Source organism: Amblyomma maculatum, chromosome 1 (assembly GCF_055883805.1).
Source record: "Amblyomma maculatum isolate TAMU_Amacu chromosome 1, ASM5588380v1, whole genome shotgun sequence".
Lineage (NCBI taxonomy): Eukaryota > Metazoa > Arthropoda > Arachnida > Ixodida > Ixodidae > Amblyomma > Amblyomma maculatum.
In genome coordinates, this window is record NC_139344.1 from 341,445,175 (window position 1) to 341,469,293 (window position 24,119).

Sequence of the window (24,119 nt, forward strand, 5' to 3'; positions counted from 1 at the left end):
GCATCATACTCTAAAGGGGCAAGAAGCAAATGAAGAGAGCACGTGGCCGATGGCAATGAAATGGTTTTAACGATGGCGGTCGACCTAGCACAAGTGCTCTTCCCCATGTCACTGCCTGCTTCTTCGTCTTCCTCATCCGTAACAATATGCTACGTTACAAAAGCAAAACTACCATTCCAATAGAGGCAGTAATACAGAAAACCGTCAATGAACACGTGAAAAGCGCTAAACAATGCCATTTTTATATTATTAACATGATAGCGTCAAAGGCCCCGTTACCGAGGAAATCTGGCATTTGTGTTGTTGATGCTGTGAGCGAAAAATTAAAGCATAGCTCTGGCAAGCAGTACCTGGCAGTTGACATGGAGGGGCAGTGATTGGTAGCAGGGTAATGCGAAGGCACGCAGCCACACACATGGCCGATTTGGCAAGAGCTGCCAACTTGGGCTTCTCCTTTTACTTGGGAAAGAGAGAAATCGAACCTTCCAGAATCCTTGCATTCGGAGTCGGACGTGCCACCCCTCGGCCATGCCAGGCATGTTCGTAAGGCTTGGTTAAACTTGGTCAAATGAAGCCTTATATTTAGGTCGTGTGGTCTTGAATATAACGTGGTAGCTTATAACTGTACGCTAAAGAGTATGCGCGATATAACAGATTCCGAAATTAAAGGGTAGGGACAGCGAATTTTTTTCGTTGCTCTTTAGCGTTGCAAATAATGCGTGGTGATCATCTAAACATAGAGCAGGGTGTTAGAAATACGAAATTGCGTGGCATAATTTATGATCGTGTTATTAGTACACAGCAGTTCCGGTTTCAATATGTAGTTGCCAGGTTTTTACTCGACGTCAAAGCACCACATAGACAAAAAAACTCGTGACATCAATGAGTAGCCGTGTCGTCTGCTGTTTGCAGTGTTGCTCCACCATGCTCTCACGGCAGAGTCGCACTGCGGAAACAATTGGCCACCTGCGTCCACAAAATATGATGTTTGCATCGTGCTGGCGATCCTGCCGCACATGCCAACACGAACTGCTTGGAAACATGTTGTTTTCACCTGCCGACAGCTATCGCCTGCGTGCTTTCCGACAGATGGGCAACACCACAGCACATCTTGTAAACTTGTTGCTGGTAGTAGCGCCAATGTCGGGAGCTGCTCGCTTCACTACAATTTTGACCAAATTCCTACACAATACAAGGGGCTGGGAAAATAAATAGCGGAAAAGGCTTTGACTATAAAGCTGGGTGCATATATATTCGAGAGTTTGTAATTTGCATCGCACTGATCGAGGCACCGCTTTCATGCACCATTTTTAGCGCTGCTTTCATGTGTCCGAATCTGATGATTATGAAGAGAAAATTCACAATATTTAGCGAATGAAAATGGCCATTGCTTTGACAACAGATAGCTAAAACCGACAAATGCTAACATTGCAGGACACGCATACAATCACCACGAAGCGCCAGTGTGACCCGGAGCACTGAGCAATGCTGCCAGTAGCCCGCAACAGTCATCGGCACAGAGCAAATTATAGCTGAATGAAGACTGTCGCCGAACACACGTCTTATCGAGCTTGTTTTATCGCGAGGTGGGCTTGCTAGTAAAGCGGTGACAAAAGAACATTTAATTATTGCAGCGTTGACCCATACCGAAGTACCGTCCAGAAAAACCAACAAGGCCTAGCAACGAGTAAGGCAGACAGAGAGCAGTGCAGTTCTTTGCCTAGCGCATCCGGGGGAGACGCCGTCTCTGAGCGCTCCGCCCTTGTGCAGGCATGCTACTGTTCTGCGAGCAACTAGCAAGGCGTCCTGATAACATTTCTTTTCTGGGGAGCGTACACTGCTGCACCACCTGACCACTCTGGTCTTGGCTGCGGCGACCAACAACAAGACGTCCACCACCCATCGCTGCACCGTCGGCGGCAGCCTTCGTAAGTTTTAGTGAATGAAAATGGTTCTCAAGTGAAGTTTTGGCTACAGCGGCTACAGTGAGCCATTATGTCGTCCTTGCGTTGGAACTGTTAGAACGTTGTCATGCTATGGAAGAGCCGAAAGACGTCTACCAGCAACAGCATGGCTGCTTGGACTGATGGCAACATATCTCAAAAGCGCTGTCAAAAGTCAAAGCATCTTCCTTCTCTTACACTAGAAAACTTTGCAATGACGTCATAAATAGCTGATTATGCTTTCTTCAGTGAATCTACTTCACAGTCAGTGCGCTAGCGATGGGTCCAGAGTATGACAGCGAGCATTTGCGCAGAGTTTAAAATATAATTAAAATATTTTATGCGCCTCCCTTGAAATTAATACTTGAATGATAATCTTCACACGCAAAGAAGCGCATGCCAAGCTTTGCACAATGTTGTAATTTGCTGTCTCTGCCTTTTTAAGAGATCAGTGATTAAGACCTGTACGCAAACAAGGATTTGCAAGGGAGGCTGTGGACAAGTATTGTTAACACTGTTGTGTCATACACTCCCAATTTTATACATGGTAGAACTGAACGATAAAAACTGCAATACAACACAGGTCAGCCTAGAAAAACTGACCGCAAAAGTTTATTTTTTAATGTAGTATTGCTATCATTGAATGATATAGCTTATTTAAACGAGCTGGTACATTTTAGGTTAAAGACTACAAAAGGTAAATGGTTTGGTGGCATGGAATTGTCAATTTTTCAGAAGTGCATCCTATAGAGACATCAGAATGTGATAGATATACAAAAAAAAATTATATTTTTCATTAGCAAGGTGAAAGCGATAGAGGACACAGTAGCATAACGATTTGATGCTGATGAAATAGCCTTTTGAAAAGTAATAAAGTATCTCGTTTACGCAACGCATGGCTTTTTGCGTGATAGCTATACATCAGGTTAATTGTAAAGGTGATGCCATCATCCTTGTAACCCAGAATTGAGAAATGTGCCAGAAAACATATGCACACGTTTTGTTTTAAAACTGTACTGCAACCCTTCTTGCACAGTGCTCGGGGTGATATTGCTCCCCAAAAACTAAACCAACTAAAGACGTTTAACGCGTTGCCAAATTCTGTGGCAGTCACTGAATGCCAAAAATTTACAAAATGAAAAGGCATTGTTAAAGGTGCTACCACATCTACTCTAAAGCTTAAGGGTCTTCCTAATTGTTTTTTCTCCAGCCGTGGAAGTGGAGCAATGTTTTCTTTTTTTAATAGTTGTCATCCGTACTAAGAAGCACTAATGCAAGTGAGAGTGGAAAAGGGAATGATAAATCTTTAGCTTAATGGCGATGGAAGACAGGGGCAAAAAAAGATACGACACAGTTCAGTCTAGAGCCAGATCATTTCCCCACAGACTGCCGGTGCATGCGATAGGCCATGTGGCACTGATGACATCTCACGAGGGAAGGACTCCAGTTTTCGTACATGTCACCAGAGCTATCAATCAGATAAAAGCAAACCATGAACTGTAAACATTGTGGTTCCTCTATTTGCCTCCTTGTTGTGCACACTTTAAAGCGAGTGTTGAGCACCACTTAATGTTCGATATATTCGATGGCTGAACATATGCGAGAACCTTTTGCACATGCCTGATGATGCTTTTAGGGACACTTCAGGCTTTCGAAGGGCTTAGTACGCACTACAAGACAAACGCAGGCAAAAGTTAGCGAGAGAGAAATGTTCTCAGCGTGCTTGAGTTCTTTGCACTCTGAGAGAGATTGAGAAAGAAAACATTTATTGCTTGACCCTGGTCCAGACTGTTTTGAACCGATGAGTTGGAGCTTCCGTGAGTCGCTGAAAGGAGGACCACGTGCATTGCTCAGTGCAATTGCGCTGACAGCTAGCTTCGGACTGCAATACGTACAGAAGGCGATAAAGAGGGTGCTATTTAGGAAGGTGCCTGTGCGCCACCAAGTGTCACCACACACTTGCTGAGTGAAGAACGGATAAAAAATGTGCTGTCATTGAGCTCTTTAACATCACAAATGCTTTCATGTGCACGCCGTTCCATTTTACAGCGGTCTCTCAACCAGATTTGCGCCTTCTTGGTTAGGTGGCCGAGTCCAAACGAAGTTTTCACCAGGAAACAATGCTGCTTTTCACCGAGTCATGGCAGCTTTGTTTGCTAATTCAACCTTACAATGCGGTGTGTACTGTACCTTTGCGTGGTACATTTGCGTGGTTGTAAATGAATTCCCATTTTCTTGCGGTAAACGTCACCTTGGTCAGACCGGGCAGTGCATACTGCACCCAATGCACTCCAACCAAGGAGCTTTACGAATGATTGTAACACTGAGGGTGAAAAACCAGCACGACAGTGCATCAGACGAAAAAGAGGAGAAAGGCACAACACAAGACACATTAGAGCGCAGCATTGCGTCCATTTCTTCTTGCTCCCGATTCTTTGGCCGAGTGGGGTTGCACTGGTTTCCCACCATTGTGCTAAACAGCTTGCCTAAGAAAATTCATACTCACAGTAACACCGAGATTCCACTGCATTTTTCTTTTATTCTTGTGATTAAAACCTGCTCAAAGATGTCACACCGTGAACCTTCAAGCAAGGCCAAATTGCAAGAAGTGGGGGCCCCTGAAATGCTACTTGTGGTAAAATTCCAATGCAAGAAATCCGTAGAGGTGGTCTTTGCGAGTATTCGAGCCAAATTTTAAAACTTTGTGCGGAGCCGATAATCTGCAAATAGTATTTAAAAAGCGCTCCCGGCAACTGCTCACAACCGATTGGGGCGACGCATCTCCGTGCGCAAACCTCTCCACTGATAAGTGGGGCTGCTGGGCGCGCCCACACATTGGACGCTGCCAAGTTACGCGGGCAGAATGAGGTGGGGTGGGGTGCCATAACGACTTTTCTTCTCTTTTCCTTGCACGCCGGCGTGGGTCGAGTTGTGGGGGGAGAGGAGGTGTAACATTTTCTATCGCCCATGTGTTCGGTGCTAATAAAGCTGGCTTAAAAATCTTTGCGCTGCCAGAGTGTATTGATGGGATATCTATTCCTCGTGCACGTTTTACAATTTTAGCAAATAGCTTTTCGTGGGCCCTTTAATTCAGAATTGTTTAGTTTTGAACAGCCAGCTTGTTTGAGCAGAGACTTTTCTTCTCTTTTCATCGGAAATATTTGAAGCGTACCCGGTTAATTGAAGTTCTACCCAATTCAAACAAACGTTCATTCTGCGTCGGGTTTGAATTACCTGGTTTCAACTGTACATAAGTAACACTGTTCCCGCACTCACCTTTGCGTCTTCTTGGAGCTGGCCCTGGCCTTAGCACTGCCTGCACCTTTGCCCTTGCCTTTGACAGGCAGCTTGACCTTGAGGTTGATGCCCTGCTTGGAATCTGCTCCACCACGGAGTGGCGTCACATTCTCCTCCACACCAGCAGCAGCCACAGCTGCCACCGCTACTGCTGCCCTGGCAGCTTTAGTGGTGCCCTGTTTGCCCTTCTTGGTCTCCCTCTCTGGCTTTGCCTTGCCATTAAGCTTTTTCTGCACAGCAATGAATTGAGAAGACAATGTCCAGAACTGCTACTGGTCTGTACTAGAAAAAACTAATCGGAACAGCACATTTCGTAGTCCCAATTGACTTGCCTAAGAAACACAGACGGAAAAAAGGATGACACACAAGGGACACCCGCCAGACTGCAACTAAGAAAATGATTCCAGCAAGCCATTACCAACTAGACCAACTTGAAGTTTTAACCACCACTGCTTTCCTTTCAGGTTTTTTTTTTCTTTTCTTTTTTTTTCAACTCCATGCAGCTGCATTCATCTTGTATTTCTACATATACCAGTTGCTGTGTGTTCTTGCGTAAGGACAGCACTTTTTTTTTCTTTTTCCTGGTTTTAACGGGATGTGACCCTTACATGGGACTGGCATTTTTCTATTAAAATTCTCTGACTACAGGTTTGGTTTATGGTTTCAAAGCGACATGAGAGATGCCGTAGTGGAGGGCTCCAGAAATTTCGACCACCTAGGGTTCTTTAGTGTTCATTGACATCACACAGCACACGGGCGCCCTGCTTGTCGTCTCCATCGAAAAACGGCCGCCGCGGCCGGGATTCCATCCCACATCTTTGGGCACAGTAGTCGAGCACCCTAACCACTCCACCACCACGGCGGGGCTCTCCGACTACAGTGCAGCCCCGATTATGTGTCCAAATTTTATACAGCGCCACGCATTCTCATGATGAATTAGTGCAGCCGTGGTGAGTCCTTTGAATACATAATGCATTGAAAGCAAAACTGGGTTCAGAAATTCACACATAACAGCCCAAACCTTAAAATTAACTGGGCTGTTGCAGGCCGCCACTTCAAATTGTTCTAATTATTAAAGATTTCTAATTAAAAGAGTTCGAGTTATTGAGGGTTCACTGCATAAATCTGCCTCGCTTGTGCAAGTGGAATCAGACCTTTTTTTCTAGTCACTTTCATATTTAAAAAGCTTATCAAATGATGATAATTGCAAGTCCCAGAACGAAATGCAGAAGGAGCAAATGCCTCCCGGCAACAAAGCTTCGGATTAGAATCGGAGACAAACCAAATCCAGATGCAGCCAGACAGCCTCTGATCACATAGCACACGTAACGACGACAGCACTGAAGTACTAATGAACTCTCACAGGAGCCAGAGCATGACACTTTTATGTGAGGCTTGTACATAATTACTTACGGTGCCAGCATCAATCCTTACACGCAGAGAGAAAACTTCTAAAAAGGCACCTGAGGAGTTTTACAATTTGACAGCCTAGCCTTAAATGATTTGAATGTATGAAAGCTGCAGACAAATCATGCCAAGTCATTTTACACTAGCGTTTAAAATGATAAGGTTTTGCAAGATTGAATGACACACAGAAGGGTGCAGGTGAGAGCAGTTCGAATCTGAAATGTCACAAATAATGTCGTCACTCAGTAACTCTGCATTGCCCCAATGCTATAAGGAGAAGCTTCAAGACTGCAGCAACCTTAGCAGACGTTTATGTCACCTCTTGAAACACTAGCGCAAAACCACTTTGGTAAGCTTCACTAACAAGTTTCATACATTGTGATGTTTGTACCTTGCCGAGTTCTAAACCAGGTGATGGCTGTGACTAGGTGATGACAGTCTGTAAGCAGAAGGCACTACCCTAGAATGCAAAGCTTGAGTGTTCCCGAGAGGAATACTGTCAAATCCTCATTCTTCTTATCATCATCACCAGCCTGACTATCGCATATCCCTCGAATTAACCAGGTCCCATGCCATCCATGCACCCATTTGACCCCTTGAAACTTCCCACTCCTATCCGCCCACCTAACTTTCTGCTGTTCCCTGCCCCACAGTTACAGTTAAACCTGGATGTAACGAACCTCCATGTGGTGAATTCCTTGATATTGCGAAGTTTCTAAATTTCTCAACAGTGACAACCAGTCAGCAAATATATGTCCATAGGTGAGCTACCTAATTTTAACAGTTGAGATAGTGAGCCTACTTTAGCGAAGAAGGACATATACCGTAGCCTACTTTTAATCCAGTATACACTTTCAGTCAGTCTTTGAGGGATAAACAACAGGCTGAATGGTGGTTATTCAGCATGATGTTCCATTCAATGATTCAATTCAATGATAGTCATGAAGGTCATTTGACAGCTGCCAAACAAAACTGGCAGCACTACTTACTATCTGTTGACAATGCCTTACTTACAGGTAATTAAAACCTATGCATCAGAGATAGGTGAAAATGCACTAAATCAAGAGACACAACTACTTATGATGCGGTTGGTACCTTAAGACTGCAGGAGCATTAGTTTAGAACTGTGTGGCAGTTAACTAGCATTTTTGAAGTAAGTTCTCAATGATAAATGTGCGGGATAGGTTCATTACATCAGTGAGTTTATAACGAGAGTAAATATGACATTTAAAAAACGAAGTGAGAACCATAGCAAGCAAGAGAGAGGAAGTAAGTGGCAGTCAAAATCTGATCCGCATTTAAACGTGGAACGTAAGATAAAAAACCAGAAGCAGAGAGTGTCAAAAAGTACATATTGCTCACATTTTAAGAAGAGATACATTTTACATAACACATCTTAATATTTAACATTTCAAAGCATCACAGAGCCGTGCAGACCAACTGCCATAAAAGAGTAACATCAGGGGTAAGCAGCATGTTCAAATGAGCAGATTCTCACTGCTGAGGATATCCTGAAGTACGGTTCACTGTATATTCACACCTCACGATTTTATACACAAAAAATAAGAATTTCGGTACTTTAAAATGTGTTGCACTGTGTAAGCTTTCTTTTTCTTTTTTTTACTGCCATTTCTGCTTTTCAGATACAGCGGTACAGCAAGCACAAAATGCAACGAAGTGACAAAACCCCAGTCGAACTCCCTTTTAAAAAAATTCTCAGGCAGCCCGAGGCCAGTAGGGCTTCAGAGCTCGGCAGTAATAAGGGCTCAGACCAAAAATAATTTCAAAACTTTCCAAAAAAGATTAGAAAGCAAGAAAATCAGAACTTCTCTCACCTCCGCGGCTCTGACTTCCTTGGCGAGATCCTTAAGCAGTTTTGGTACATTAATTCCGCTAGGAATGGCATCCAGTTTGCAATTGGGCTGTAAAGCAAAGACAGAAGACCCAGATTGATAAACAATCCACCCTTTCCGTTTAGCGAAAACATAGTGAAAACATCCCTAAGAGCACTGCTTTCCATAAAAAGGTGTTGTTCTGGATCTTTTACTGCGCTTGCCAACATGAAACTGCAATATGGAAACACTCAACAAATACACTAATGGTTCTAGCTAGCAGAGAACACTTCGTATGAGCTTGCTGACGAAGTTTCTTGAAATTCGCAAAGCAGAAAAAAAGACATTCCTCCAACTGTTCCCAAGCTCAAGTTGAGTTTTCTTTAGTTTCCCAAACACAAAAAAAGTCGACTCACCTCCTGCGTCCAGTTTTTCAGTGCTGTCAACAGGGCCTTGGCTCCGACAACTAGGAAGCCAGGAGGCTTAAACTCAGATGCTGTCGCACCTGCAACATTTCCCAGCAGGACTTAACATTATAAAAGAAAATCTCGGCTCTTAACAGGCCGTAAATGAAATAAATAAGGTTACTGCATCATCCCAGTAACACTGTACACACTCAAGTCTGAAAAACTATACTGCAATTTCCCAATTGTAGATCAACATGATCTATTTTCTTTTTTAGATTTGGAAATCAAAATTTCTAAAAACCCGAACTTACAGTCAAAACAAAAGCATAGCGCCACCAGGAAAGAAAAATGCAATATCAGGGACGCTATGGCATGGTTAGAATTTCCTTTGCTCTGCAGCTGTCTCCATATTCATCAGTGATCTCGCACGCTTGTTTAAAGGATTCCTCTATGCTTTCTAACTTAACCATAACAGTGCAAATGGCATTCATGGGAGTGTCTGTATGGAGTGGTTAAAACTTTATGCCTGCTGTGCGGCTGTCCCTGTATGCAGTGCGGATTCCATAACAGGCTTGTTTGAAGACTTTTTCCTTTCTTTTTTTTTTTTCACTTTTGTTGCATATATGGAAACTTAAGGGAGTGTTGGTAGTACTAAGTGGAAAAGCTACTGTCTCAATTGCGATGGTAGTGGCACTAGTCTAGTCAGAATGGCAGTACTTCCATGCAGTATCGATAGCCGAGGAAAAAGTCGACACCACTCGCACATTTCTTGGCTTACTGTATTTACTCGAACATAACGCGACTGTGAATGTAACGTGAGGGGCAACTTTCCATATTGCCCAATGGGAAAAAATAAAACCACGAATGCAACACGAGATAAACGCTTCAAAAAGTATCTTTAATAGAAATTATGGACATTGAATCTAAAAAAATGTTCATTCGTCATCGGGGGCCGAGTTCTCGGAAACCGAGTCTTCCTTTTCACTCTTGTTCTCCTAGACGACTCACAAGCCTTTGTGGTCAGGCTCACATTTAAAATCCACTCCCGCTGCATCCACCACCCCCGTAAGGTAGATTAGTAAGGTCTAACCGTCGTGCTGCCGCAGAATTTCCGATTTCTTTTGCTATCACAATAGCTTTTTTGAGGCGAGCGTCATAGTGCACGGTGCATTTCCATCGTGCGAAATGCGATAACAACAGAAGTAACCGCGGTAATCCCCTGCAAAAGATGCGAAAAGCGCGTGATCAAGGGAACAACGCGATTCTGAGCCCACAAGCAAAATGCGCAACATTTTGACTTTGGATGGATTGGGATTTGGCTGGTTTGGCTTCCTTGGTACCCATGTTGCCAACATAACATCGTAAAACCACGGAAACTGAAACCGAGTGGTGGCAGATTCAATATGGCTGCACCCGGCACTGCTTTAGGCGCTTTAGGCCAACCGAATCGCAGTTTTCGATTATAACACGAGGGTAGACTTTGAGAGCCAAAAATCATGAAAAAAAACTCACGTTACATTACAGTAAATACAGCAGTTAGAGCAGCGACCAGTAGTTTGACTCGCTGTCATTTTTCATCAATCGCAATAAGCGTGCCGCGTATCTTAATAAGCACTCGCTTGTACACGACGGCTGGGTGCAGTTGGATATTTTCGCCATTGGAGCTGTTCCTAATGTCATTGTGGCATGGTCAATTACAAAGTGAGGGATTTTGCTGGACAATGACTTGCTGTAGTAGAGGACTACAACGGCACCAGAGATGGCAACACCAGTGAGGACAATGCTGAAGTGCGTATGGAGAGAGTTCAGTGATTAATAAATTTTCATCGTAGAACCTCCTCTAATTTTTCCTTTCTATGTGATATGAAAGGACTGAATGACAGTCGACTAGACATACAATCATGTAAATATGGTACAAGTCTAGATAGCAGGGCTCCAAGAATGTGTTGTTTTTCTTATAACGATCTTACTTCTCTTAGCTTGACTAAGTACAAAAAAAGCTTCAAAAGTAGAGAGACAGCAGCTACAGTAGTTCTGTTGATAATGGGCCACGCACAAGTAGAGGTTCAATCCCCAACACTTGGCACGTCTTCTTACTTGAAGTAATTCCTTTCCGTGCAAAATTTAAAAAAAAAAAGGTAATATTTCCCCATACTTCTCTCGGTTTCAAAGGTCGTTGGCACCTTTCGCATATATCCGACCACCCCCTCATTTTTACTATCTCTTTTATCGCTCAAAGCCATTTGATAGTGCAATTCTGCGAAGCACTCTGATATAGGAAATTTATATGGACCTGAGTAACACCAGAGTCCCAGAACTAGAGAACTTACAGAGTGCAACTTGCATGTTTGCACAATACTCACTTTTTAGCTGCTCAATCACATATGATGCTGCAAACCAGTGGGTTGTCTCGAACGATGGAAACTTGTATTTATTTGGGGCATCAATCCTCTTCTCTAGCTCGTACACCCTAGTACAAAAAAAGAGAACAAGATTTCAGGGCCTGCGGAGCTTACGAAAGCTCATACAGCAAACTAAGAAACTTGAAAAAATTCCCACACATGCGTATAACATGTTGCCATTTCTCTTTGTGTTTAGAAGAAGACTGGAAACCTCCCCACACTAAGCTTCAATTCTATTTCTTACTAAAATGTGAATATTTGGCTACCAGTGGCTTTGATAACGTTCATGGTAAAAGACAATGACTATGGTGTTTGGCAACAAAAGATTCATTGATTGCTGAAAAATTTTAGTTGAAAATGGAATTTTTTTTTTCTTGCACACTTCAATTCAACCACCGTGTTTTCTTAAAACGACTCAGAAGAAATTGAAAACGGCCTCTAGTGATTAATTGCTCCACATCTGATTGCTTAGAGGCTACTTTCAATAAAAACAAAGCTTTCGCAAGCCGGAAACAGTTTTTCAATTGAATGCTAGGAAAAAAATTCCGTTAACTGAAAATTTCTCAGCACTGAATACTTGTGATACCGAATAAAAAGTTAAGGCCACAAAAAGACAAACAGTACAATGTTAGTAAGAAATATAACTGGATGTTGTCCTCTGAGATTTCTAATAACCATTGGCCTGTATCAACAGATTACTGCATTCTAACAACAAAGATGATGCTTTCATTGAACACCGAATTTTTGCAAGTTAGAAAAGCTGGAAAATAAAAACAAGAGCTGCTATCATCACCGACTGATTGTGCAAGCAAGCTGCAGTGCGTCAACAGTTTTCTGGGCCACGAGCCCCACAGCGAAGGCAGCACAATCATAGACAGGAGGCAGTCATAGCACAGTCATAGGACGGAGGCAGATTAGGAAATCATGAAAAATGGCCACGCACTGTAGTTGGAGGCCAATGTTGAAGCTGTGCAGGAAGTTGCCGCCGAAGACCATTGAGTCGACTGAGGTGTAGACAGAGTGAATCCAGCCAGTTGGGATGAAGAGTGTCTGACCAGCAGTGAGGGTGAGCCGATAGCAGGCATCCGCCTGGTCACCAAAGAACGTCTCGCTCTGATTTGCGGAGGCCATCCAGTGCTCGTACAGGCTGAGGTTGGCCGGAGTGGGCCGAATGAGGTAGAAGACCTTCTCTCCCTTCAGGAAGGGGGGGGGTGGGGAAAGATAGGTGGGTAGCGCAGAGCAAGTTTTTTTACTCGAAAGAGAGAAAACCAAAGTTACAACCACACTGCACGAAACAGGATGACAGCAGGCACGGCGGAGGTGGTAGAATCAAAATCATCCGTCAACGGATCCAATGTGCTTAGAGGAACAATAGCCATCCTGTATGGTTAATTTGGTTTAGTGGTCAGACAAGCTGTGGCCCTGCCTTCATTCTTAAATGTCAGGAGAAATTTTTCTCCACCTATGAATGCTTAAGAATGCTGTACAGTTTTCCTCTGTAGTTAGAGAGACATGCTCAGCTGAATGTGTGTATATCAATATCGTTAATTGCAAATTGTGGTGTTTCACAATCCAAAGCAAAACACGGAGCTACAAGGAATGCCAGAATGAAAGGCTGTCGAAAAAGTTCATTCGCTAGGGTCCCTTAGCATACATCAACGTCGACATCACACAGCACATTTTGCACTCAATCTCCATTCCAATAGCAACATTTTACTCCACCCGAAATGATGCCCTAAACTGAGTGAATAAGCATGAGTCTACTTTGAGCTTTGAAGGGACTGAGAACAACTGCGATCCATTTTTGTTTTTAGTACAAATCAGTTTTCTGGCTTGTTGTTGTGGCTGCGATGATGTTTGTTCTCAAGACGATAATAAAATAGATCATATTGCCAAGCCGCTCCCTTGACTGAAAACTCATGATTTCAATAATGAGATCTCATCTATCTCAGTCAAAGTGCAGCATGGCAGCACAGCCTGGCTCCGAAAATTTGCAACAAAAAAGCGGGTGCCATGTCACTGCAGTTGGCTTGTGACGACAGCTGGTAACAACACTCGTATTTAATTTCCAGGCCTTTTCCAGCTTATATGCACATGTAAAACCTCCACACTGAGCAAACGTCTCCGTGTTAATAGAATGTCGTAATCTATGATAACAGGCCCACTTCAAATTTGCCTTAGCATTTCTCTGACTATTCTGGATATTTAAATTTCATCAGAGCTGCTCCTTTGAAAGTTACAAATGCCCATCTCTCAACATGCTTAAAACGTTGACCGAATTCAAGCTTCAAAGGTTTTGCGACCCAAGTCCGCCAACTCACCCGTAAAACGTGATACCACACGGAGGAGCCACCAAAGTCAATGTGAAAGTCGGTGAAGCTGTTCTCGGTGCTCATGAGGCAGTACTTCATGACAGCGGGACGCTGGTGCACGCCGATATTGGGCACGTGCGACGGCCAGCAGTTCTCCACCCAGCTTATGCGTTGCACCAGAGATGGCGGCTTCACGAAGTCCGACAGCCTGCAAAGGAAGACACATGCTGCAGCCTCCAGATATCCCAAATCGGCCACATGCCACAAGACGCGCTCTGGTGGCGGCCTTTGGGATCACTCATACCCATGTATACACGGTCGAGCTCTACATCATCTCTTTTTTTTTTTTTTGCTTGGTTAGCTGCAGTGCCTCGATGTATTTGACCGGCTTATGATTTTACGCACGCCGAGCGCTTATTCCTTGAACTGTTATTGAGACACAAGGTCCGAAAGAGTACCAAATCTCAGCTTGTGCAGTAAAGGACATCTGCAAGGCAATAGCAAGAGAATAAAGAGAACAAAAAAATGTGTTAATGAAGTGCTTTAACAGGCAAAATACCACTAAAATGAATCTAATCCCTCCTGTTATTTATTCAGGTGGAGGAAAATTTCTAAATCTGATGACTTCTATAACAAACATTATTAGATTGTGCAGAAAACAATTTCATCTTCCTTCATAGTTAACTACACAGTTAATTCCTTGCATGGTCGCGTTTTAACTCCACGCCGATCTCAGAGTTTCAGTAACTTCTTTCCATTCATTTCTGTAATAAGTCATCATGAAAGCAATTCAGTTTAATTTAGGCCTTTGCAATCACTGATGCATGCAAAATAAGCTACCTGTTATAAAATACCTGTCCTCTAGTCACATTACGCTGTCGCACACAACAGGTGTGAAATCTTGTGACATTGCCATTAATAGCTGCGACTACAAAACTAGAAGCAGTTTTATCGATTCACTGTTCAAAGATAAACCATAAATACCAATAATTCACAACTGTCCTAGCATTACTCGTAGTCCCCTAAAACACTTCCTGGGTTGATGAAGCCCCTCTTCATCAGTGAAGCGCTCTCCTTTTCTTCATTGGACAACAAGGCTTAGTGAAGCTGTGCGTGCTTATTCAAGTTCCACATATGAACTGAATCGTAACATTTCTGAGACCAGCACAGGCACCAACAAGTCATGTGAAACAGACCCAAACTACATCTGACCCAAACTACATAGTATTAAAATTCATAAAGGTATTAATCCCTTCTGTCGCTTTTCTGGCGAGAAATAAAACTTTGGCCATGTGATCTGGGTGTGCAAAGTCTATAAGCCTCCCTCAAAACTTTTGCCAAATCTCTCTGAAGAAGCTTGGGATAAGCTAAGGTCCAGCGATGACTCGGACATTCAGTTCAATGTCGTCGAACGTGCCGGTATCGTCAAAGGTCTCCACGGGCTGCGGCATGCCAGCTAACTTGCCTCTATCCTCCACCCTTAATATTAATAAAGATTTATCAGCTCAGCTCAAGACAAACCATGTTTTATAAAACACTTTCAAGGTGCCATCTATCAATCTGATTCAAAACAAATATTTTTTTTTCGGCGCAAACAATATACAAAAGGGTTATGGCCAATCCAAGTTCTGTAGCACTTTTTTGCAAAAAAAGGACACCGTTTTGCTGTAGTCTTGTATTAAGTAAAGCCCTGCACAAAATATAGAGCAGTATTAAAATTCTGACGCAAACCCAAGCAGCATAAATGGATTATTGAAGTCATTCAGAAAAATTTCTTAATAACAGCACTGAGCTCTGTCATTCGAACCTACAAAAAACACCCACAATGAAGAGCTATTCAAAGAAAACTTCAGAGGCGTACAAAGCTTATAATTGTACGCAATCTAGGCATTTCGCGCTTTAAGCCAGAAAAGACCTTTTTGTTTGTTTGTTTTTTTGAGTCCTCTTCACCCGTGATGAAGCGCACGATTTAGATAAGGTCCTATAGTGAAGCCACTCTGTTGAGAAACCATGTTCCCACCACACTCGTCTGACTGTGAGTGCTGATGCTTACAAAAAGCTAATGTCATGTGGAACTGCACTATACACAAGGACAAAGACAAACGCGCAGTGCGGTTTCAATAAAAAAATGCTGAACAAACTAGCTTAATCATCTACGTTAGTAGACAGTGAATGTCAAAAGCACAGTATATTGGCATTTTGAGACGATCACTAAAAGCAGAAGGTCTGCACATAAAACAATGCGTTAGCTACACAGAAACCTAAACTATAACTCAATTTCCACATTTTACTTCCATATAATTTAATAATGCACAGACCAGTGTGAGCCCAACTAGTTCAGTAATGTACTATCGGTGACAAAAGTCTCTGGCCTGCATGTCGGGCGATTTTGGACAAGAAGTTCGATGTAAGCGAATTATCACCTTCTTTCTCTAGCATACATGAAATATCTGAAGTCCAACTCTCACATTGACAAGTATGGTCTGAGATTACTGGCCGATACGAAAGTTATGCGCTTTGGTTGCAGTTTGCTTGGTTCACAGAGTTTTGTCCCCGATATTACAGTCATCTACTGCTCTTAAATTTAATTAAACATCCCCTCAAGTCTGATCTTTTAAAACTGTGGCAGTAATAATACCGATACAGCAAAATCTCATCAATTCGAATGTCCAAATAATTCGAACTCTTGGTGCTCCCAACCTACGTAATCATACACCCATTAATTCCTGGCTTCAACATGGGGCCTCATCGGATACAATCAGCATTGGGTACGATCATCAAAATATTGTGATACATTGTTGCCAGCACACCCCTTAATTACACACAATGACTGGCGTGGCATTAGTCCAAGAGTCATGCCAGCGAAAAAGTCTGGCTGTAAAGATTCAGTTTCACTTTTTTAAGAATACAGTTTTTGCATCTACCAATGCCACATGCATAATTAAAAAAAAAAAAAACATGCAACAAAAAAATTTGCTCTTCGTGGTTTACAAATACACTTACAAATCAACACTTGGTATCCTTCGAGTCTTTCATGTCTTCAGAGCCATAAATGCCACACTTCATGCTAAGTCTACCTGAATAACATTGCTACATGGTATAATCTCCGCAGTGCCCGTTTCACAGGACCACTAGATCACTTTTCAGTGCGAGACAGGTGCATTTGGGAATTTACAGTTACATAAACTATAACACTTACCATGTTTACCTAGTGCCCTAAAACAAATCCATAGCCATAGTTAACTGCATGGCGTGCCCCTATGCCATCACATTGACTTCACCCCAGCTTCCCTGTTATCCGCAGCCATCTCTAATGGGATTCCATGGACCCAACACACAACTCAAATGCTTGTGGCTCACATATCACCGACCCGTGCTGCTGGCCATTACAATAATTATAGGAACATCCTGTGGAACTTTCCACAAGGCCCGTTGCTGCGGATGCCTGTGCTGCCACGCACATCTAGCAGCACTATTTAAACAAAGGCAACAAAAATGTGACAGCACTGCAAGCATCAAGCACAGACCTGGTGTCGGAGAACTCAAGACTGATGACATTGAAGACTTTGGAGCGGTCATAACTGTTGAAGTAATCTACCCACTCCGACATGGTCATCTTGAGATCCTCCTGCTTTCGGACGTCAATCACGTCCAACATAAAATCTGGGCCTGAAATGGTACAAACAGATGTCAAGATGCCATGAATGTCAACAGTCTGAAAAGCATGCTGATGAATTATGTGAATCAAAGATGCACAGGATGTGAGCTGAAGCCTTCAATTGCCACTGACACACTACAACACTACAGAGGTCACGCATCACAGATGAATCCCACAGCCTGCATCAGAAGAGCTTGGCAGAATCCAACTTATGTTGCAAGTTTAAATGAAGGCTATGACAAGCTGTGTTTTCACAAAATACTGTGGACTTTGACTTAACTAGCTCAACCTAAACGTCTATAAATATATAAAAAGAACTTTCTCGTTATATTAAAATTCCCGATGGCAACGAAGAGCAGGTCTAATATGTGCCCTTTGTGACAACCCGCGGTCCCACAGCTGCCAAAAGCCCTCGCCACCTCTCTGCAGGCTTGATCCGTACTTGTGCTCCACAGCAGGATGGCCCCATTCATACACTTCCTCAGTTCTAACACAGAAGCATAGATTTACGTCACGAAACAACATGAAAGCCCGCATAAATGTGAAGTCTCCTGGGGGTTTCAGATGTCAAAATTTGTCTCTCTCAGTTTATGCAGTCCCGAACGGCATTCAACTCAGTACGGGACACACAGCTGCTGCATGCATAAAACTGGTGTCTGTCTAACATTGGAAAAAAAATATAAAATAAGGCCCTTTTTCGGGTGACTTGTTTGGATGACACAACCACATATGCTTCACACACTTTAGGTCACAAACCGTAATAAATGAATACCCTGGTACCAATACAAATGAGTACTAAGATATGAATAAATACTTTAACTGCTGAATCCAAGAGCGTAGGTGCAATTCTGACCGGGCAGTTATGTTTTGTATGCGTTTCATAGAGGCATACACAAGGTGCCCGTGTTATGCATGATGTCGAGGCACGTTAAAGGACCCCAGGGAATTGAAATTACCAGAGTCCTCCCCTACAGCATCCCTCCTAGCAGATGTCACTTTGGGACATTAAACCTTGTATAAAATATACAACATCGTGCCATATGAACGATACATTCTTATTTTCTTGGCAATCCCTGGGCCATCTTACTCTATTTAGATACATGCGTGCACAATTACTCTGGGTTGTAAAAAAAAAAAACAGGAAGGCCGAGTACAAAAACAATGAGAGGGTAATCCCTAACCAATAAAATCCATGACATCGCTGACAGTGAGGTCCTCTGGTGGCATCACAAGTCCAAGGCCATCTTTCTTGAGAACAAGCACAGGGTTTGTGAATCCACTGTGCAGCAGATACTGCAGGTTGAACTGCTCCCCACTCAGCCGGGTCACTATGCTATCCGCACTGCAAATGTTGCAAACAAAATCCACCTCAAGTTATTATAACCACTCATCCATCAGCACTAGTTGAATTACAATGCAGCAACCAAGGCAAGCAGGGTTAATTCACTGACCACACACGACAGCACTCTTCTACACACTCAGTAACCAGCTTGCTTAACTCGTGCTTTTATTGTTTCCTTTTGCAGCAAAGCACTCCACACAGGTAAAATATAGAAGGGCTACTAATCCACACCATAGAGAGGCATGACAGTGTAAAGGCTGTTTTGATCAGCTCAAAGTCGAATGAATGTTAAGAGTGGCCTCTTCGAAATTGGGTGGTGACAAGTGCCACCTACTTCAGCAGTATCTTAGCGCACTAGCACTAAATCCCCCATTCCCCAATTTTGCCAATTTTTGTCTACCTAACCAATGGAACGGTGCAATGAGATGATCACAGGATAACAAGAGGGACAGAAAGAGCGCCTACTACCAACCGAGTTTATTTCACAAGACACCACCTTTTTATACGCCAATGTACTTACATCAGATAAAAACCGTTGCAAAAAAATATAATAAAATTGAATGTTGCGACAAAAAACTTACATCAGATAAAAACCGTTGCAAAAAAATATAATAAAATTGAATGTTGCGACAAAAAAAAACAAAACAGAAACATTGTATGTAAAAGCTAATGCATGTCGCAGCCAAAACAATGTGCCAAAAAAAATAATAACAAAGCGGCTCACTGTCAGGAACCACACATTATCACCAAAGGTAGAATGTGGTAATCAAAAAACTTATAAAATGACATTCTCAGTATCTAAATCTGACCGTCTAAATACCCAGTTCCTGGTCGCTAAGCTTTACCGACGATGTACTTATGCACGTGGGCCCAGGTTTCTATATATGATACGCCTCAATTATTTCCCTTTCTACTCGCTCTCTGCCTCAGCCGATAAACAATGCCTCTTCCAGCACGGATTTGCAGTCTGCAGTGATCTGGGAGGTTCCTCCTTTCGTTGTTTTTTTTATTGACTGTTTGTGCTCGTTAGCTCTCTCTCATTGTCTACCTGTCTGTTCGTACGAAGACCAGGCAAATACTGCAGCGCTTGGGCAGCGCTTTTGAGATCGGAAATGAAGCCACTGCTACCCTTAGATACTGGGTCAGACACGCAACTTCAAGACCATGTAAGCACACTGGTTCATTTTGGTTAAAGCGGGGCTTCACATGTGTCGGGTGTCGAGTGGTTTTTTACATGGTTTGGTGGCCAACAACTGTATGCTAACGAGTCTGTGGAAATCAAAACCACAACTAAAGTGAAAACCTTAAGAGCACACTTAATTTGCGTTCGGCCTAATCACGCTAAATTGGCCACTAGACATTTTTGTCAAGCTTTTTATTTGTTTTAAATTTCTTCCAACATTAAAAGTTTTGCCTTCAAACTCAACATTATTTCAAATTAAAATTCCAATGACATTTAGGCTAAACTGATCTTGAATCCTAAACTTCAATCTTTAGGTCACTTTCCTACTTGTCATTTAGGGGCCACATTTAGGGGCCACAATGACAGTGGTTATCAAGCGCTCATTACATTTTCTATGGCATTATTATTGAGAGGCACTTAGTTAACATCAACCTGAGGAAGTGTCGATGCTTTATGCTTATTCATACTACACCTGCGCAGTGAAGCCCTGAGTGCATGCATGGCATATATTCGACACAGCACCTCTTTCTCAGGATATCTCAAGGTAGCAGTAAATGTATGCAGCATAGTTTTAGCTTATTAACTAACAATTAAAGGCCGCAATGTTTTCACTCTTAGAACAGAAATGGCAAATATCATAAAGCACACTTTTAACAGGACAAAAGTTAGATTCAACAGGGAGACAACAAGGTTTAAGCTTACCTTTCAAAATGCCTCGACTTGAGCTCCTTGATGAAAACATAAGTTCCCGTCTGCACAGGCTGCAAATATTATGCAAGTAAATTAGTAGGGTAACATAGTATAGCGCACGATCTGTAAGAATGAATAAGGTTGACTAACCTTCTCACTTGCGTCTGGGTCTGAGTAGTCATGCCGGTGCCAGTTAGTCCTCTGCTTCCCTGAAATATTATGGTGCAACGACAAAGTCAACAGATATCTTTACAGATCATGCAGTAACCCACCCACTTTTACTTTCCCTTACTGCGATTTGTTTTCCTCAAGAAATTCTACTTTGCTTAAGCTTAAGCTTCACACTAAGATTGCATTCTGAGGTCAGCTTCATCAGTTCAGTTTAGTTCACTCGTTCAGTCGTGTCCGACTCTTCGTGACCTTATGGAACATATCACGCCACGCTTTCCGGTCTCTCACTTCTTCCTAACATCACATAACTTCATCTGCAGCGCCTCGAGGATGCCATCTAACCATCGCGTTCGCTGCTTACCCCTTCTCCGGTGACCCTCAACCTTTCCCAACATCAAATCTTTCTCCAGCGACTCCTCTCTTCTCATTAGATGATCAAAGTAGCTGAGCTTCAACTTTAGAATTTGACCCGCCAATGAGCAGTCAGGGTTTATGGTCGACAATATCGACTGATTTGATCTTCTGGCTGTCCAAGGAACTCTCAAGCTTCATACACCGGTGCAATTAAAATTTAAGCTTTGCATAGATCATACAGCAGTTAAGTACCATTGCTGACAGGACGGATGCTCGAAAAAAAAAATGGCCTCAGCAAACCACACACAGCCGTGTCCTCTGCCAGGAACAAATGGGAATAGAAGCACAAGGGCTCTGCAGATAGAGGAATCCTTGTGAACAGTCTGATGTGGTCACATTGGTTTAACTTACACTAGGTGTTTTTCGTTTAAATTGAAGCAAAATGTGGACATCAGTAGGGCACACATGGCGGCAGTGGTTACAAAATTTCCCCGAGCTTGCTGTTTTGCAAGACAAGTTGAACGTGACACAGTAAATCAAAAAATATTTTTTAGAAATGGCATTAAATACTTTACCATTTAAGATTGTAAGAACTAAACCATGCACTAGGGAATAAAATCTACATGGAAAAATATACACAGTGGTAATTAACATGATCAATCGTTTGCTAAAATAACATCTATAAAAATCAGCATCCTAAAGTAACAATTACAAGGAAAAAATATATATAGAAACATTTAGAAATATATGCCAAAAGCATTGATAGCACTTTTTCAATCATACAGCATATAGTGAGGAAACTGGCATGACATCACGTTTAAATAAAGCGTCGAGTACACTTCTGAACACCGCGCCGAGATCTGTCAACCTGGTTTCGCTAGCACGGCCTCAAATGCTGGTTGCAAAGCGTGAGGAAACATTTCAAGAAAGCGGCCTGCAGTAAACACTCGCTAATCATCGAAATGTCGAGGAAGAACAACGAGCACTTACAGACTGATGGCCCGAAGGAAAGCTGGCACTGAGGACAGTGGTATTTGATGATGTCGCAGGCGTCATGCTCCTTGACATCCACGCAACTGAAAGCATGAAACAGTACAGCAACGTTGATGTCGTGTTCTGCTACTGCCTGCGACAAGCGTCGGACAGCGGGCGGCCTACTTTGACAGCTTCCTAAAAGAGCGCGCTAGCGAGAGCGTGGTCGATACGTCAAGTGCACCTCGGCAGTGGTTTCGTCGTGTTTCTTCACACTCGTCTTCGAAAGCTGCGCGCTGTTGTTAAAGCCGTTAACGCGGCTTTTCTAGCTAAATAAAAGCCTTCGCAAACACCTGCAACAACGATCAACGAAGCATGCAGTTCAGTGGTTGTTGCATAAAAAAATGCAGTTGCACTTAGGAGACGGAACCAGCTGATGGACAGGCAGCGTGTGAAGCGCGACACGGTAAACACGAACGGCAGTCGTTGCGATCCCAGTTACAGCAGCTTGAAAGACCTGCTACGTTCTGGCAACAAAGATGTGATGACTGTACCATTCAGCAGACAAGCTGTTAGCATTGGAGCAACTTGTGCTATTGAGCAGATAGGAAACCAACGCTTCGCGACACGGTGCTGGCATTGAGGCTTTAGCGGATAAATACGCTTGCAACGAGCGAAAAAACAAGCAAACTGCTGTCGGTTCGGAAGGCCTTACTTTCCGTGAAACCAGTCTTTGCAAACATCACACTGAATCATAAATAGATTCGGGTCGTACGGTTGACCACAAACACAGTACACATCTACCGACGCCATCTTAGGTCCTACGGCAACCCAAAACAACACACATGGTTGAGAACTCCCATTGACTGTTGCTTTTGTAGTTCAAGCATGCTCGAACACAGCAGCTACAACAACAACAAAAAAATTAGATATAGAAGTCTTTATTTGCTCCCTTTTATTGCAGCTGTGAATGGCACCCATGCTACGTTTATCAGCTGGATATCGCCGCTGTTGTCGCTGCGCCGTTAGAATGCATTCAGCGCAAACCACCAGAGTTCGCCACGTTGACAGAGAGACCGAGTGGCGCTAAATAGAAACATACAGTTTGTGCGAGTGAATTAACGAATGAAAGAATCGCTTAGTTTGTAATTTTCTCCAGTCTCTGCACTCGTTAGCTGCGAGAGACCGATCTGGAGGTAGAAGGTCTAACCTTTCATTCCTGTGTGCAGCCGTGATTTCCATGTACGTGATGAGCGGATCCTTCGACCCGGGTAAGGGTCATTCCACGGCCGCCCAGGTGTAGAAATCTCGGGCGAGACTGTTAGCAGCCTCATTGCCTGGAATCCCCTCGTGAGCCGGGACCCATATGATGGAGATTTCTCTATACAATACCGATTGTCCAAGTATCCTAACTGCTCCTTTCGAAATAATCACCTTAATAAAGTTTCTTACTGCTATCTTGCTGTCGCAAAGTACGAATTTGGCTTGGTGCTCCTGCAGGCTAACGCCAGAGCAGCCTCTTCCACTATGACCGAGTTTCTAGAGTTGAAGGATTCGGTGACCACTGTTTCGTAGTCTCCATCGATTACTGCCATTGCAGCCGCGCATTCTACGCCGCAGGCCGCATCGCAGTATGCAATTTGAGTCAAGTCTACCCCTTGTAGCCTTTTTCTTATAACTTTGACTCTATGTACCCTGCGCTCCTTATTGTGTGTCCGATCTTTCCATCTTATTTATACGGGGAGGGAGAGAAACCTCCAAAGTTGTGCACTAAATGCGGGATAATAGCCAATCAGGATCACCTCATTTGGGAATATGCCCCAATTCGCCCGGGCATATTGATGGAATCAGAGAGAAACAAACCTGGGATGCCCTCCTCCGGAGCCGGGCTCCGGAGCAGCAATTGGCTCGAGTAATCCGTCTGGCACAGGACGCTTTGCGAAAGACGTCCCACTGCGGGGCCCCCTCTCCCTTGGAGGCCCCCTAGGGTCTCACTGAGGGAGCGGAGGGGCCCCTACGCCGGTGGCAATAAAGTTGTCTTGAACGAACTTGAATTAACGAATGACAAACTTTAATCGTTCGCGTTTGCACCAGGTGTGCATGTCACGTGAATAGTCCATGGCATTTCACGGTTTATCTTTGAGGAAAC

General features: G+C 43.3%; 1 protein-coding gene across 1 annotated transcript in view; it reads right to left on the reverse strand.

Annotated features, from left to right (window-relative positions):
• The window catches only part of LOC146207601 (histone lysine demethylase PHF8-like), a 45,789-nt gene extending 22,964 nt beyond the window's left edge, over window positions 1-22,825 (reverse strand). Inside the window, exons 1-12 of the mRNA XM_084588983.1 lie at window positions 22,686-22,825; window positions 21,989-22,074; window positions 20,624-20,682; window positions 20,486-20,544; window positions 18,440-18,600; window positions 17,128-17,269; window positions 13,610-13,808; window positions 12,232-12,482; window positions 11,250-11,356; window positions 8,896-8,984; window positions 8,483-8,569; window positions 5,220-5,470 (exon numbers count right to left, since the gene is read on the reverse strand). Of these exons, the coding sequence (XP_084445109.1) occupies window positions 5,220-5,470; window positions 8,483-8,569; window positions 8,896-8,984; window positions 11,250-11,356; window positions 12,232-12,482; window positions 13,610-13,808; window positions 17,128-17,269; window positions 18,440-18,600; window positions 20,486-20,544; window positions 20,624-20,682; window positions 21,989-22,074; window positions 22,686-22,783 (1,589 nt within the window). The 5' untranslated portion in view covers window positions 22,784-22,825. The remainder of the gene's footprint in view (window positions 1-5,219; window positions 5,471-8,482; window positions 8,570-8,895; window positions 8,985-11,249; window positions 11,357-12,231; window positions 12,483-13,609; window positions 13,809-17,127; window positions 17,270-18,439; window positions 18,601-20,485; window positions 20,545-20,623; window positions 20,683-21,988; window positions 22,075-22,685) is intronic.
• Window positions 22,826-24,119: the final 1,294 nt, after the last annotated feature.